Source organism: Salvelinus alpinus, chromosome 8, assembly GCF_045679555.1.
Source record: "Salvelinus alpinus chromosome 8, SLU_Salpinus.1, whole genome shotgun sequence".
Classification (NCBI taxonomy): domain Eukaryota; kingdom Metazoa; phylum Chordata; class Actinopteri; order Salmoniformes; family Salmonidae; genus Salvelinus; species Salvelinus alpinus.
The window spans coordinates 3,075,816-3,092,774 of NC_092093.1; the positions used below are offsets into that span (position 1 = coordinate 3,075,816).

At 44.6% G+C, this 16,959-nt stretch overlaps 1 protein-coding gene across 2 annotated transcripts in view; it reads left to right on the plus strand.

Moving 5' to 3' along the window:
* The first annotated feature begins 512 nt into the window (after positions 1 to 512).
* The window catches only part of slc2a12 (solute carrier family 2 member 12), a 33,376-nt gene continuing 16,929 nt past the window's right edge, over positions 513 to 16,959 (plus strand). Inside the window, exons 1-3 of one of the 2 annotated variants that reach the window (XM_071412422.1) lie at positions 513 to 773; positions 4,188 to 4,338; positions 16,000 to 16,959. The exon at positions 16,000 to 16,959 is cut by the window's right edge and continues 339 nt beyond it. In XM_071412422.1, coding sequence (XP_071268523.1) covers positions 4,203 to 4,338; positions 16,000 to 16,959 — 1,096 coding nt within the window. In that variant the 5' untranslated portion in view covers positions 513 to 773; positions 4,188 to 4,202. The remainder of the gene's footprint in view (positions 774 to 4,187; positions 4,339 to 15,999) is intronic. The other variant, XM_071412421.1, reaches the window with a different exon arrangement.

Consider the following 16,959-nt stretch of genomic DNA (forward strand, 5'->3'; position numbering starts at 1 on the left):
GAACTCTTATCTACTGTTATTATGTCATACAACTATAGACAATCAATGTCCGATACTTAATGTGACTGATTTCCACACATCATTAGTGTAGATTGTAAAACAAGCTCTTCTATAGAGACTTCGGATCCCTTGTTGTGTTCTACACAGCTGTGATTTTGTGGACTGGCATTCAAAGGAAGATGGGTTTATAATGACACAATAAGAAGTCCGACCATTCACTTGTTTTTCGACACAGTTTTACCGCACCACGTCACTGTAGGCCTATCCCATCGGGCAAAGATATCATTAAAACTTATAGTTTCGTCTTTATATTTGGTTGAGTTGAGTTATCAACAACCTGAAATCAACAAAACATGGCACCAGATAATTGGATTTAGATTTTTAAAAATTGGGTAAAAAAAAAAGACAATTCGTTTACCGCGATAACTTTTTTGCAAATCCAATACATTTTCGTCATCACATAGAATCGTTTTTTTTTTTATGACGTGCCAACAACGTTGGTTCAACAAGTTTATGCCCAGTGGGACGTTATTTGGGCTTGTACAGAAATCCAAGGACAGGCCTGCAGTTTTTCTATTGGTGTGTTATAAACATGTAGGCGGATCTTGCCGAGCACCTCTGGTCAAAAACAAGTAACGTGTACTGTACCAACTGGAGGACGAGCGGAGTTGTTTTAAAAAACACTACTAATTTACTATTATTTCAAAATGAGAAGAATTACTGCTACAAATGGACGGGTTTAGATAGCATCCAAAGCGCTCTATGTTGATCCGGTAAGTGATGAATACTGCGAATCAATCAATCATCAGATTCAGATATGAATCAATACCTCAATTCGTTCGTACCCTTGCACATCGACTCGGTACTGGTACCACGTGTATATATCTACGTTATCATTACTCATTACTTATTGTATTATTACGTGTTATTACTATTCTATCATTTCTCTATGTTGTTTCTCTCTGCGTTGCTGGGTAGAGCCCGTAAGTAAGCGTTTCACTGTTAGTCTACTACACCTGTTGTTTACGAAGCATGTGACGAATACAATTAGATTTGATGTCATCCCGAGTCAAGACGTTTAGTCCAGGGTAAGCCTAATGTTTTGGAACGGGACTACTGTACTAGTTTACTCTTGGTCTATCCTATTCAAAAGTTATGTGGAACGTCTTGTCAACAATGCGGCCGAAGTTACGCACTGGCCCGGTTAGTTTCTTTTGAAGGCAATCTTGAGTATGTTGCCCGCCCAGACAGACCAGTAAGAGGTAAAGTAGACTAGAGTAGAGACCAGTGTGTTGTAAACAACATTAGCTTGAGCAACAATAGTGGAATCCGCGTTTCGCCGTAAAACAAAATAAGTCCCCCTTTGGAACTAATGCGAACTGATAAATTGTGTAATCATGCCACAATTGTACTTGGTAATACTAAACAATGTTGGAATGGTATTATATAAATGCAACAAAATACAATAATTAGTTAATTTGACACAAAACATTTTTTTTGTTGAAATCACACTGGATGTCTAAACTTCAGAATTGCAATGGGGACATACTTATATTGCAATATACAGCCTTACAAATATTACCGTAGTAGCTCTTATTGCGGGACTTTAACCGTGGGAAATCACCTCACAATTCAGTCTATTGTGCGGATTCATACATTCATATTGCAATGTACAACCTTACCTATGGATCTTGGGTCCTCCCCCTCAAGCTACCATGCTTTTTTGTTTTCTCCCACATGAACTATAACTTTGGTCTTTCATACTGTATTTATAATGAGAGATTCAATTTTTAGCACTTCTAACAGGAAATCGAAGGGTGAGAGGAGTCTTGTTCTGCTTTGAAGTAACTGTACCGTCACGTTAGTCAAGACATCTGTTGGCTTTGCTTTGAGAATGATATTGAAGCCTACAGAACCTAGAACAGGCTAATGTGTGGTGGATAAGTATGAGTCTGGTACTTTTTGTGAGTGAGTTTTTTAAAAATCTGGTCAGTTCTTATTAATTCAGTCGCACCATATAAATATTAAGCCGGTGAACGGAAACACATCACATGTTTTCCAATTAAGTTCCACCTATTTAATACCCCATCATGACATCACAATACCCCACGGTTAAAGTAGTGCACTATAAATAGGGAATAGGGTGCCATAGAACCCTAACCTATTTATTTTATATATTTTATATATTTTTTTTATTTTATTTTTTTCCAGCCTACTCAGTGACACCCACAGATTACAATTCGAAAGACTTTACACAAATACTAGTGTCGTGGATTTTATTGTGGAACTTTAGCTGGAGGAAAAACCTGCATTAACAGCGCCAACCATTCAGGTTTATTCTGTGGAGAGGTACTGGCTATTACCAGCTTATACTGTAAATATAACCGTCATTACCGGCCGGTCTATAACCCGTTAGACACATTTTCTGTTGTGATTTATTTGATGTTGTACACATTTGCAGTTAACCGCTGAAATGCAGTATACAGACAACATGCAAAAAGGAGATTTAGATGGGAGAAAATGAAGTGCGATCAAGGCCGTCTCTAGTCAGCCTCAAATAACCATCCTATAACCTATAATAACCACCCTATAACCTATAATAACATCCTATAACCTATTATAACCATCCTATAACCTATAATAACCAACCTATAACCTATTATAACCATCCTATAACATATAATAACCACCCTATAACCTTTTATAACATCCTATAACCTATAATAACCATCCTATAACCTATAATAACCATCCTATAACCTATAATATCATCCTATAACCTATAATAACCATCCTATAACCTATTATAACCATCATATAACCTATAATAACCATCCTATAACCTATAATAACATCCTATAACCTATAATAACCATCCTATAACCTATAATAACCATCCTATAACCTATAATAACATCCTGTAACCTATAACAACCATCCTATAACCTATAATAACCATCCTATAACCTATAATAACCATCCTATAACCTATAATAACCATCCTATAACCTATAATAACATCCTATAACCTATATATAAATATTCCCTGTAGATGGGATAGCTGACAATGTCAGGAAAAAGATGGGTGCAGAAGGCTGTGTGTTGTTCTGGATGGCCCGAAGGTTGTGTGTTGTTCTGGATGGCACGAAGGTTGTGTGTTGTTTTGGATGGCCCGAAGGTTGTGTGTTGTTCTGGGTGGCCCGAAGGCTGTGTGTTGTTCTGGATGGCCCGAAGGCTGTGTGTTGTTCTGGATGGCCCGAAGGCTGTGTGTTGTTCTGGATGGCCCGAAGGCTGTGTGTTGTTCTGGATGGCCCGAAGGCTGTGTGTTGTTCTGGATGGCCCGAAGGCTGTGTGTTGTTCTGGATGGCCCGAAGGCTGTGTGTTGTTCTGGATGGCCCGAAGGCTGTGTGTTGTTCTGGATGGCCCGAAGGCTGTGTGTTGTTCTGGATGGCCCGAAGGCTGTGTGTTGTTCTGGATGGCCCGAAGGCTGTGTGTTGTCCTGGATGGCCCCGATAACTAGCAGCAACGACAACAAACTGCCATGTGGTGAATCGTAAGTGGCTCGTTTCAGCTCATTTGATCTTGTTCTTGATACCATGTCTTGTTTCGAGGTGTTTTGACTGATGTCACGTCATTTACGTATGTAAATGAGATATTTCTGTATTTAATTTTCAATAATTCTAGGAACATGTTTACACTTTGTTATTATGGGGTATTGTGATGTCATTATGGGGTATTGTGATGTCATGATGGGGTATTGTGTGTAGAATCCATTTTGAATTCAGGCTGTAACACAACACAATGTGGAATAAGTCAAGAGGGTCTGAATACTTTCTTGAAGCCACTGTATATAGTTAAATGCTCGTAATCGTCTTCTTCAGCCTGAAGACTACAGTTCTATAAATATGATTGCCAGCAGAATAGATGGTCGTCGGCCTCATGTCTGCACAGAATGGTGTCAAAATAAAACGTTGTGCCTGATTTCTGAAACTCAATACTCAGCCTGAAGGGACACCCCTTGCGTAATTGAAGGCCTTTTTCGGCGGCGCAATGGTTGGAACTCTTGAGGAGGGCGGGAAACGTGGGGGAAGTGGTTCTGCAGCGTGACGTCCATCTGTCTGTTGATGATGATGATGATGTTATATGTTCATCCTCCTCTCCTCTCTCCCCCCTTCCTCCCTCCCCAGACTCAGTAGGAGGTGATGAATCCCCCAGCTGAGATGTCCCCTCCCACCGCCCCTGTCGCCACAGAGACACAGAGCATGACCTCTGACCCGTCCCACCTCGGAACTCTGGGAATTAATGTCCGCCTGAAGGCAGCCCCACCTAACACCACAGGTACTGAGTCGCACACACACACACACACACACACACACACACACACACACACACACACACACACACACACACACACACACACACACACACACACACACACACACACACACACACACACACACACATACAAACAAACACGTACATATTACCTCATATTACCTCAACTAACCAATAGCCTCGCTATTGTTATTTTCCTGCTGCACTTTAATTATTTGTTACTTTTATTTTAGATTTTTTACTTCACACGTATTTATTCTTAAAACTGCATTGTTGGTTAAGCACTTGTAAGTAAGCATTTCACTGTAAGGTCTACTACACCTGTTGTGTTCAGCATTTCACTGTGAGGTCTACTACACCTGTTGTATTCAGCATTTCACTGTGAGGTCTACACCTGTTGTATTCAGCATTTCACTGTAAGGTCTACTACACCTGTTGTGTTCAGCATTTCACTGTGAGGTCTACTACACCTGTTGTATTCAGCATTTCACTGTGAGGTCTACTACACCTGTTGTAGTCAGCATTTCACTGTGAGGTCTACTACACCTGTTGTATTCAGCATTTCACTGTGAGGTCTACTACACCTGTTGTATTCAGCATTTCACTGTGAGGTCTACTACACCTGTTGTATTCAGCATTTCACTGTAAGGTCTACTACACCTGTTGTATTCAGCATTTCACTGTAAGGTCTACTACACCTGTTGTATTCAGCATTTCACTGTGAGGTCTACTACACCTGTTGTATTCAGCATTTCACTGTAAGGTCTACTACACCTGTTGTATTCAGCATTTCACTGTGAGGTCTACTATACCTGTTGTATTCAGCATTTCACTGTAAGGTCTACTACACCTGTTGTATTCAGCATTTCACTGTGAGGTCTACTACACCTGTTGTATTCAGCATTTCACTGTGAGGTCTACTACACCTGTTGTATTCAGCATTTCACTGTAAGGTCTACTACACCTGTTGTATTCAGCATTTCACTGTGAGGTCTACTACACCTGTTGTATTCAGCATTTCACTGTGAGGTCTACACCTGTTGTATTCAGCACTTCACTGTAAGGTCTACTACACCTGTTGTATTCAGCATTTCACTGTGAGGTCTACTACACCTGTTGTATTCAGCATTTCACTGTGAGGTCTACTACACCTGTTGTATTCAGCATTTCACTGTGAGGTCTACTACACCTGTTGTATTCAGCATTTCACTGTGAGGTCTACTACACCTGTTGTATTCAGCATTTCACTGTGAGGTCTACTACACCTGTTGTATTCAGCATTTCACTGTGAGGTCTACTACACCTGTTGTATTCAGCATTTCACTGTAAGGTCTACTACACCTGTTGTATTCAGCATTTCACTGTAAGGTCTACTACACCTGTTGTATTCAGCATTTCACTGTGAGGTCTACTACACCTGTTGTATTCAGCATTTCACTGTGAGGTCTACACCTGTTGTATTCAGCACTTCACTGTAAGGTCTACTACACCTGTTGTATTCAGCATTTCACTGTGAGGTCTACTACACCTGTTGTATTCAGCATTTCACTGTGAGGTCTACTACACCTGTTGTATTCAGCATTTCACTGTGAGGTCTACTACACCTGTTGTATTCAGCATTTCACTGTGAGGTCTACTACACCTGTTGTATTCAGCATTTCACTGTGAGGTCTACTACACCTGTTGTATTCAGCATTTCACTGTGAGGTCTACTACACCTGTTGTATTCAGCATTTCACTGTGAGGTCTACTACACCTGTTGTATTCAGCATTTCACTGTGAGGTCTACTACACCTGTTGTATTCAGCATTTCACTGTAAGGTCTACTACACCTGTTGTATTCAGCATTTCACTGTGAGGTCTACTACACCTGTTGTATTCAGCATTTCACTGTAAGGTCTACTACACCTGTTGTATTCAGCATTTCACTGTGAGGTCTACTACACCTGTTGTATTCAGCATTTCACTGTAAGGTCTACTACACCTGTTGTATTCAGCATTTCACTGTGAGGTCTACTACACCTGTTGTATTCAGCATTTCACTGTGAGGTCTACTACACCTGTTGTATTCAGCATTTCACTGTAAGGTCTACTACACCTGTTGTATTCAGCATTTCACTGTAAGGTCTACTACACCTGTTGTATTCAGCATTTCACTGTGAGGTCTACTACACCTGTTGTATTCAGCATTTCACTGTGAGGTCTACTACACCTGTTGTATTCAGCATGTCACTGTGAGGTCTACTACACCTGTTGTATTCAGCATTTCACTGTGAGGTCTACTACACTTGTTGTATTCAGCATTTCACTGTAAGGTCTACTACACCTGTTGTATTCAGCATTTCACTGTAAGGTCTACTACACCTGTTGTATTCAGCATTTCACTGTGAGGTCTACTACACCTGTTGTGTTCAGCATTTCACTGTAAGGTCTACTACACCTGTTGTATTCAGCATTTCACTGTGAGGTCTACTACACTTGTTGTATTCAGCATTTCACTGTGAGGTCTACTACACCTGTTGTATTCAGCATTTCACTGTAAGGTCTACTACACCTGTTGTATTCAGCATTTCACTGTGAGGTCTACTACACCTGTTGTGTTCAGCATTTCACTGTAAGGTCTACTACACCTGTTGTATTCAGCATTTCACTGTGAGGTCTACTACACCTGTTGTATTCAGCATTTCACTGTAAGGTATACTACACCTGTTGTATTCAGCATTTCACTGTAAGGTATACTACACCTGTTGTATTCAGCATTTCACTGTGAGGTCTACTACACCTGTTGTATTCAGCATTTCACTGTGAGGTCTACTACACCTGTTGTATTCAGCATTTCACTGTGAGGTCTACTACACCTGTTGTATTCAGCATTTCACTGTGAGGTCTACTACACCTGTTGTATTCAGCATTTCACTGTGAGGTCTACTACACCTGTTGTATTCAGCATTTCACTGTGAGGTCTACTACACCTGTTGTATTCAGCATTTCACTGTGAGGTCTACTACACCTGTTGTATTCAGCATTTCACTGTGAGGTCTACTACACCTGTTGTATTCAGCATTTCACTGTAAGGTCTACTACACCTGTTGTATTCAGCATTTCACTGTGAGGTCTACTACACCTGTTGTATTCAGCATTTCACTGTAAGGTCTACTACACCTGTTGTATTCAGCATTTCACTGTAAGGTCTACTACACCTGTTGTATTCAGCATTTCACTGTGAGGTCTACACTACACCTGTTGTATTCAGCATTTCACTGTGAGGTCTACTACACCTGTTGTATTCAGCATTTCACTGTGAGGTCTACTACACCTGTTGTATTCAGCATTTCACTGTAAGGTCTACTACACCTGTTGTATTCAGCATTTCACTGTAAGGTCTACTACACCTGTTGTATTCAGCATTTCACTGTGAGGTCTACTACACCTGTTGTATTCAGCATTTCACTGTAAGGTCTGTAAGGTCTACTACACCTGTTGTATTCTGCATTTCACTGTGAGGTCTACTACACCTGTTGTATTCAGCATTTCACTGTAAGGTCTACTACACCTGTTGTATTCAGCATTTCACTGTAAGGTCTACTACACCTGTTGTATTCAGCATTTCACTGTAAGGTCTACTACACCTGTTGTATTCAGCATTTCACTGTAAGGTCTACTACACCTGTTGTATTCAGCATTTCACTGTAAGGTCTACTACACCTGTTGTATTCAGCATTTCACTGTAAGGTCTACTACACCTGTTGTATTCAGCATTTCACTGTGAGGTCTACTACACCTGTTGTATTCAGCACATGTGACAAATAACATTTGATTTGACACACGGTTAAAGTAGTGCACTATAAATAGGGAATAGGGTGCCATAGAGCCCTGGTCTAAAGTAGTGCACTATATAGGGAATAGGGTGCCATAGAGCCCTTGTCTAAAGTAGTGCACTATACATAGGGAATAGGGTGCCATAGAGCCCTGGTCTAAAGTAGTGCACTATATAGGGAATAGGGTGCCATAGAGCCCTTGTCTAAAGTAGTGCACTATATAGGGAATAGGGTGCCATAGAGCCCTGGTCTAAAGTAGTGCACTATACATAGGGAATAGGGTGCCATAGAGCCCTGGTCTAAAGTAGTGTACTATATATAGGGAATAGGGTGCCATAGAGCCCTGGTCTAAAGTAGTGCTCTATATAGGGAATAGGGTGCCATAGGGCCCTGGTCTAAAGTAGTGCACTATTAGGGAATAGGGTGCCATTTGGGACACACAGCCAGTGCCTTCAGAAAGTATTCACACCTGTTCATTTTTTCACATGTTGTTGTTGTTGTTTGTTACAGGCTGAATGTTGTGGTACGGGCCTACACACCACACCCCATCATGTCACATTTTTAAATGAATTTCTACAAATTAACAAAAAATAAAAAGCTGAAATGTTTTGAGTCAGTAAGTATTCAACCCCTTTGTTATGTCAAGCCTTAATAAGTTCAGAAGTAAAAAAAAAAAGCTTAATAAGTCACATATTAAGTTGCCTGGACTCACTCTGTGTGCAATAATAAGTGTTTAACATTATTTTTGAATGACTAACTCATCTCTGTACTCCAACACTTACAATTATCTGTAAGGTCTCTCAGTCGAGAATTGAATTGCACAACACAGATTCAACCACAAAGACCAGGGAGGTTTTCCAATGCCTCGCAAAGAAGGGCACCTATTGGTAGATACTAAATAAATTTAAAAAACAGACATTGAATATCCCTTTGAGCATGGTGAAGTTATTCATTACACTTTGGATGGTGTATCAATACACCCAGTCACTACAAAGATACAGGAAGGAAACCTCTCAGGGATTTCACCATGAGGCCAATGGGGACTTTAAAACAGTTACAGAGTTTAATGGCTGTGATAGGAGAACACTGAGGATGGATCAACAACATTGTAGTTACTCCACAATACTAACCTAAATGACAGAGTGAAAAGTAGGAAGACTGTACAGAATAAATATATTCCAAAATATTTTTGTTTGCAACACGGGCACTAAAGTAATACAAAGAAATAGAATGGAGCTAAGAACAGGTTAAGTCCTCGAGGAAAACCTGGTTCGGTCTGCTTTCCAACAGACACTGGGAGATGAATTCCCCTTTCAGCAGGACAATAACCTAAAACACAAGGCCAAATCCTAGAGGAAAACCTGGTTCAGTCTGATATCCACCAGACACTGGGAGATCAGTTCACCTTTCAGCAGGACAATAACCTAAAACACAAGGCCAAATCTACACTGGAGTTGCTTACCAAGACAACATTAACTATTCCTTAGTGGCAGCTTACAGTTTTGACTTAAATCATCTTGAAAATCTATGACAAGACTTCAAAATGGTTGTCTAGCAATGATCAACAACCAACTTGGCAGAGCTTGAAGAATTGAAAAACTTATAATGTGCAAATATTGTACAGTCCAGGTGTGCAAAGCTCTTAGAGACTTACCCAGAAACACTCACAGCTGTAATCACTCTTAGAGACTTACCCAGAAAGACTCACAGCTGTAATCACTCTTAGAGACTTACCCAGAAAGACTCACAGCTGTAATCACTCTTAGAGACTTACCCAGAAAGACTCACGGCTGTAATCACTCTTAGAGACTTACCCAGAAAGACTCACAGCTGTAATCACTCTTAGAGACTTACCCAGAAAGACTCACAGCTGTAATCACTCTTAGAGACTTACCCAGAAACACTCACGGCTGTAATCACTCTTAGAGACTTACACAGAAAGACTCACAGCTGTAATCACTCTTAGAGACTTACCCAGAAAGACTCACAGCTGTAATCACTCTTAGAGACTTACCCAGAAAGACTCACAGCTGTAATCACTCTTAGAGACTTACCCAGAAAGACTCACGACTGTAATCGCTCTTAGAGACTTACCCAGAAAGACTCACGACTGTAATCGCTCTTAGAGACTTACCCAGAAAGACTCACAGCTGTAATCCCTCTTAGAGACTTACCCAGAAAGACTCACGGCTGTAATCACTCTTAGAGACTTACCCAGAAAGACTCACAGCTGTAATCACTCTTAGAGACTTACCCAGAAAGACTCACAGCTGTAATCACTCTTAGAGACTTACCCAGAAACACTCACGGCTGTAATCACTCTTAGAGACTTACACAGAAAGACTCACAGCTGTAATCACTCTTAGAGACTTACCCAGAAAGACTCACAGCTGTAATCACTCTTAGAGACTTACCCAGAAAGACTCACAGCTGTAATCACTCTTAGAGACTTACCCAGAAAGACTCACGACTGTAATCGCTCTTAGAGACTTACCCAGAAAGACTCACGACTGTAATCGCTCTTAGAGACTTACCCAGAAAGACTCACAGCTGTAATCCCTCTTAGAGACTTACCCAGAAAGACTCACAGCTGTAATCACTGCCAAAGGTGATTCTAACATGTATTGACTCAGGGGTGTGAATATTTTGTGGAGACTGTTGATGAAAAATAACAATTTAATCCATTTTAATCCCACTTGTCAACAAAATGTGGGAAAATCCAAGGGGTGTAAAGCACTTTCTGAAGGCACTGTATAACAAAACCATGCTAAACTATGGAGTTTGATTAACAAAATAAATACACATAAATATCACTATGTGGTTTCTATGGTAAGAACAACAGTTTCCCAAACCTCTCCTCAGTGTGTGTGTCACGCCCTGACATTAGATATCTCTGTTTTCTATATATTTTGGTTAGGTCAGGGTGTGACTAGGGTGGGTACTCTAGTGTTGTATGTCTAGGGGTTTTGTATGTCTATGGTTGTTGTAGGTGAAGGGGTGTTGTAGGTCTAGGGGTGTTGTAGGTGAAGGGGTGTTGTAGGTGAAGGGTTGTTGTAGGTGAAGGGGTGTTGTAGGTGAAGGGGTGTTGTAGGTGAAGGGGTGGTGTAGGTCTAGGGGTGTTGTAGGTGAAGGGGTGTTGTAGGTCTAGGGGTGTTGTAGGTCTAGGGGTGTTGTAGGTCTAGGGTGTTGTAGGTCTAGGGGTGTTGTAGGTGAAGGGGTGTTGTAGGTCTAGGGGTGTTGTAGGTCTAGGGTGTTGTAGGTCTAGGGGTGTTGTAGGTGAAGGGGTGTTGTAGGTGAAGGGGTGTTGTAGGTGAAGGGGTGTTGTAGGTGAAGGGGTGTTGTAGGTGAAGGGGTGTTGTAGGTCTAGGGGTGTTGTAGGTGAAGGGGTGTTGTAGGTGAAGGGGTGTTGTAGGTGAAGGGGTTGTTGTAGGTCTAGGGGTGTTGTAGGTCTAGGGTTGTTGTATGTCTATGGTTGTTGTATGTCTATGGTTGTTGTAGGTGAAGGGGTGTTGTAGGTCTAGGGGTGTTGTAGGTCTAGGGGTGTTGTAGGGCTAGGGGTGTTGTAGGTCTAGGGGTGTTGTAGGTCTAGGGGTGTTGTAGGTCTAGGGGTGTTGTAGGTATAGGGTTGTTGTTTGTCTAGGGTTTTGTATGTCTAGGGTTGTTGTAGGTCTAGGGGTGTTGTAGGTCTAGGGTTTTGTATGTCTAGGGGTTTTGTATGTCTAGGGTTGTTGTAGGTCTAGGGGTGTTGTAGGTATAGGGTTGTTGTTTGTCTAGGGTTTTGTATGTCTAGGGTTGTTGTATGTCTAGGGGTGTTGTAGGTCTAGGGGTGTTGTATGTCTAGGGTTGTTGTATGTCTAGGGTTGTTGTAGGTCTAGGGGTTTTGTATTTCTATGTTGGCCTGATATGGTTCCCAATCAGAGACAGCTGTTTATCGTTGTCTCTGATTGGGGATCATATTTAGGCAGCCCTGTTTCTCACTTTCTGTTGTGGGATCTTGTCTATGTGTAGTTGCCTGTCAGCACTCGTTTGTATAGCTTCACGTTTTGTTTTGTTAGTTTTGTTCAGTATTCATTCTTTAAATAAATAAGAATGTACGCATACCACGCTGCGCCTTGGTCCGATCCTTATAACGAACGTGTGTGTGTGTGTGTGTGTGTGTGTGTGTGTGTGTGTGTGTGTAACCATATCAGGGAGTGTGTGTTGTGTATCAGTTAGCGTGTTATCCGGTGTTCTCTCGCCCTGCCTGGCACAGGTGATAGTGCTATCACACCACACACACACACACACACACACACACACACACACACACACACACACACACACACACACACACACACACACACACACACACACACACACACACACACACACACACACACAACATTTCCACTTCCAGGAAGAGCTGAATTGCTAGGTCTTGGAACAGTGGTATTAGTCTGTGTGTTTACCTATGGCCTGTTAACCCTTCTATTGTGTGTGTGTGTACTTATGGCCAGTTAAACCTTCCCCTACTGTGTCGGTAAGACGGCTTTAGTCCAGGAATTTGGGGAGGGGAATTTTACCATGAATTAACACATGAAGAGGAATGTACCAGAATACCCTTTTGCAAGCCGTGTCAAACCTGCCCTCGGTGACCCCAGACATGACAAACCTGTCCTCGGTGACCCCAGACGTGTCAAACCTGTCCTCGGTGACCCCAGATGTGTCAAACCTGTCCTCGGTGACCCCAGACATGTCAAACCTGTCCTCGGTGACCCCAGACATGACAAACCTGTCCTCGGTGACCCCAGACGTGTCAAACCTCTCCTCGGTGACCCCAGACATGTCAAACCTGTCCTCCGTGACCCCAGACATGACAAACCTGTCCTCGGTGACCCCAGACGTGTCAAACCTGTCCTCGGTGACCCCAGATGTGTCAAACCTGTCCTCGGTGACCCCAGATATGACAAACCTCTCCTCAGGACCCCAGACATCTAAAACCTCTCCTCAGGACCCCAGACATGTCACACCTCTCCTCAGGACCCCAGACGTGTCAAACCTCTCCTCTGGACCCCCAGACACGTCAAACCTCTCCTCAGGACCCCAGACATGACAAACCTCTCCTCAGGACCCCAGACATGACAAACCTCTCCTCAGGACCCCAGACACGTCAAATCTCTCCTCAGGACCCCCAGACGTGTCAAACCTCTCCTCAGGACCTCCAGATGTGTCAAACCTCTCCTCAGGACCCCCAGACACGTCAAACCTCTCCTCAGGACCCCAGACACGTCAAACCTCTCCTCAGGACCCCCAGACGTGTCAAACCTCTCCTCAGGACCTCCAGACGTGTCAAACCTCTCCTCAGGACCCCCAGACACGTCAAACCTCTCCTCAGGACCCCAGACACGTCAAACCTCTCCTCTGGACCCCCAGACACGTCAAACCTCTCCTCAGGACCCCAGACATGACAAACCTCTCCTCAGGACCCCAGACATGACAAACCTCTCCTCAGGACCCCAGACATGACAAACCTCTCCTCAGGATCCCAGACATGACAAACCTCTCCTCAGGACCTCCAGACACGTCAAACCTCTCCTCAGGATCCCAGACATCTCAAACCTCTCCTCAGGACCTCCAGACACGTCAAACCTCTCCTCAGGACCCCAGACGTGTCAAACCTCTCCTCAGGACCCCAGACGTGTCAAACCTCTCCTCAGGACCCCAGACATCTCAAACCTCTCCTCAGGACCCCAGACGTATCAAACCTCTCCTCAGGACCCCAGACGTGTCAAACCTCTCCTCTGGGACCCCAGACGTGTCAAACCTCTCCTCGGTGACCCCAGACGTGTCAAACCTCTCCTCAGGACCCCAGACGTGTCAAACCTCTCCTCAGGACCCCAGACGTGTCAAACCTCTCCTCAGGACCCCAGACATGTCACACCTCTCCTCAGGACCTCCAGACATCTCAAATCTCTCCTCAGGACCCCAGACATCTCAAACCTCTCCTCAGGACCCCAGACATGTCAAACCTCTCCTCAGGACCCCCAGATGTTTCAAACCTCTCCTCAGGACCTCCAGAGATCTCAAACCTCTCCTCAGGACCCCCAGACACGTCAAACCTCTCCTCAGGATCCCCAGACATGACAAACCTCTCCTCAGGACCCCAGATGTTTCAAACCTGTCCTCAGTTGTAGCCCTGAGCTATGCATATCCATATGAATGTTTGAAAAACCCTGTCTCAGCAGACTCTCCTGGATAAATAAGCCATATAAACTCTGAAAAAAAAGAAACATCCTCTCACTGTCAACTGCGTTTATTTTCAGCAAACTTAACATGTGTAAATATTTGTATGAACATAATAAGATTCAACAACTGAGACATAAACTGAACAAGTTCCACAGACACGTGACTAACAGAAATTGAATAATGTGTCCCTGAACAAAGGGGGGGGGGGGGGTCAAAATCAAAAGTAACAGTCAGTATCTGGTGTGGCCACCAGCTGCATTAAGTACTGCAGTGCATCTCCTCCTCATGGACTGCACCAGATTTGCCAGTTCTTGCTGTGAGATGTTACCCCACTCTTCCACCAAGGCACCTGCAGGTTCCCAAACATTTCTGGGGGGAATGGCCCTAGCCCTCACCCTCCGATCCAACAGGTCCCAGGCGTGCTCAATGGGATTGAGATCCGGGCTCTTCGCTGGCCATGGCAGAACACTGACATTCCTGTCTTGCAGGAAATCACACACAGAACGAGCAGTATGGCTGATGGCGTTGTCATGCTGGAGGGTCATGTCAGGATGAGCCTGCCGGAAGGGTACCACATGAGGGAGGAGGATGTCTTCCCTGTAATGCACAGCGTTGAGATTGCCTGCAATGACAACAAGCTCAGTCCGATGATGCTGTGACACACCGCCCCAGACCATGACGGACCCTCCACCTCCAAATCGATCCCACTCCAGAGTACAGGCCTCGGTGTAACGCTCATTCCTTTGACGATAAACTCAAATCCGACCATCACCCCTGGTGAGACAAAACCGTGACTCATTAGTGAAGAGCACTTTTTGCCAGTCCTGTCTGGTCCAGTGACAGTGGGTATGTTCCCATAGGCGACTTTGTTGCCGGTGATGTCTGGTGAGGACCTGCCTTACAACAGGCCTACAAGCCCTCAGTCCAGTCTCTCTCAGTCTATTGCGGACACTCTGAGCACTGATGGAGGGATTGTGTGTTCCTGGTGTAACTCGGGCAGTTGTTGTTGCCATCCTGTACCTGTCCTGCAGGTGTGATGTTGTTACACATGGTCTGCCACTGCAAGGACGATCAGCTGTCCGTCCCATCTCCCTGTAGCGCTGTCTTAGGCGTCTCACAGTACGGACATTGCAATTTATTGCCCTGGCCACATAAGGCACGTTCACGCAGATGAGCAGGTACCCTGGGCATCTTTCTTTTGATGTTTTTCCGAGTCAGTAGAAAGGCCTCTTTAGTGTCCTAAGTTTTCATAACTGTGACCTTACTTGCCATTCCGTCTGTAAGCTGTTAGTGTCTTAACGATCGTTCCACAGGTGCATGTTCATTAATTGTGTTTAAACCCTTTACAATGAAGATCTGTGAAGTTATTTGGATTTTTACGAATTATCTTTGAAAGACAGGGTCGTGTTAAAGGGACGTTTATTTTTTTGCTGAGTTTACATGTCTCAGTGGACTCTCCTGGCTAAATAAACCATATAAATGAATGACGTGATGTTTTGATACACAACAGAATGTTTATACCCAATAATAGTGACTGCTGAATAATTTTTTTCTCATGTTTTTTGCTCTTTAATTAAATATTGTTTAATTTCTCCTTTCTCTCTCCCCCCCTCCCCTCCAGGTTGTACCTGGCTGGTTGTCCTAGCAGCGATAGCTGCATCTCTCAGTGGCTTGATGTTGGGTTATGAATTAGGCCTGACCTCCGGGGTCCTGCTCCAGCTAAGGGGTATCCTCTCTCTGTCATGCCGGGAACAGGAGCTCCTGGTGGGGTCTCTGCTGCTGGGCTGTCTGGTGATCTCCATTGCTGGAGGCTGGGGCCTGGACCGCTACGGACGCCGCTGGTCCATGCTTCTGTCCGGAGGCCTGGTGGCTGGGGGCACCTTGCTACTACTGCTCCCGGCCTCGCTCACCACGCTATCGCTCGGCCGCGCCGTGGTCGGCATGGGGACAGCGTTGTCGGGTACGGCGGCGTGCATGTACATAGCGGAGATTGCGCCACGGGAGCGCCGCGGGTTGTTAGTGACGCTGTACGAGCTGATGGTGGTTGTCGGGGTATTGCTAGGTTTCGGGTGTAGCTACGCATTCTCTGCGCTGCCTAATGGGTGGAGATACACCTTCGGACTTGTCCTCCCGCCAGCCGTTCTACAGGCCGCTGCCCTCGTCCTCCTCCCACCCAGCCCGCGCTTCCTAGTCGCCAGGGGCGACTCGGAGCGGGCCAAGGAGGTGCTGGTCCGTCTGAGGGGCGTGGCCAGCAGGGAGACCGTGGAGGAGGAGCTACGGGGCATCCAGGCGGGGCTTAAGGAGGAAGCGGAGCATGGTTTCCGAGAGCTGTTCAGCGACAAGGCTAACCTGCGCCGGCGGTTGCTAACGGGCGTGGCTCTAGTGTTCCTGCAGCAGACTACGGGTCAGCCCAACCTCCTCTCTTACGCCTCGCCGCTACTACGCAGCGTGGGTTTCCATAGCGACGCCGCCGCCAACCTGGCCTCTACGGGCTTCGGCGTAGTGAAAGTGGTGGGGACGGTTCCTGCCGTCCTATTGGTCGACAGGGTCGGGCCCAAGAGCTTCCTGTGTGTCGGTGCGG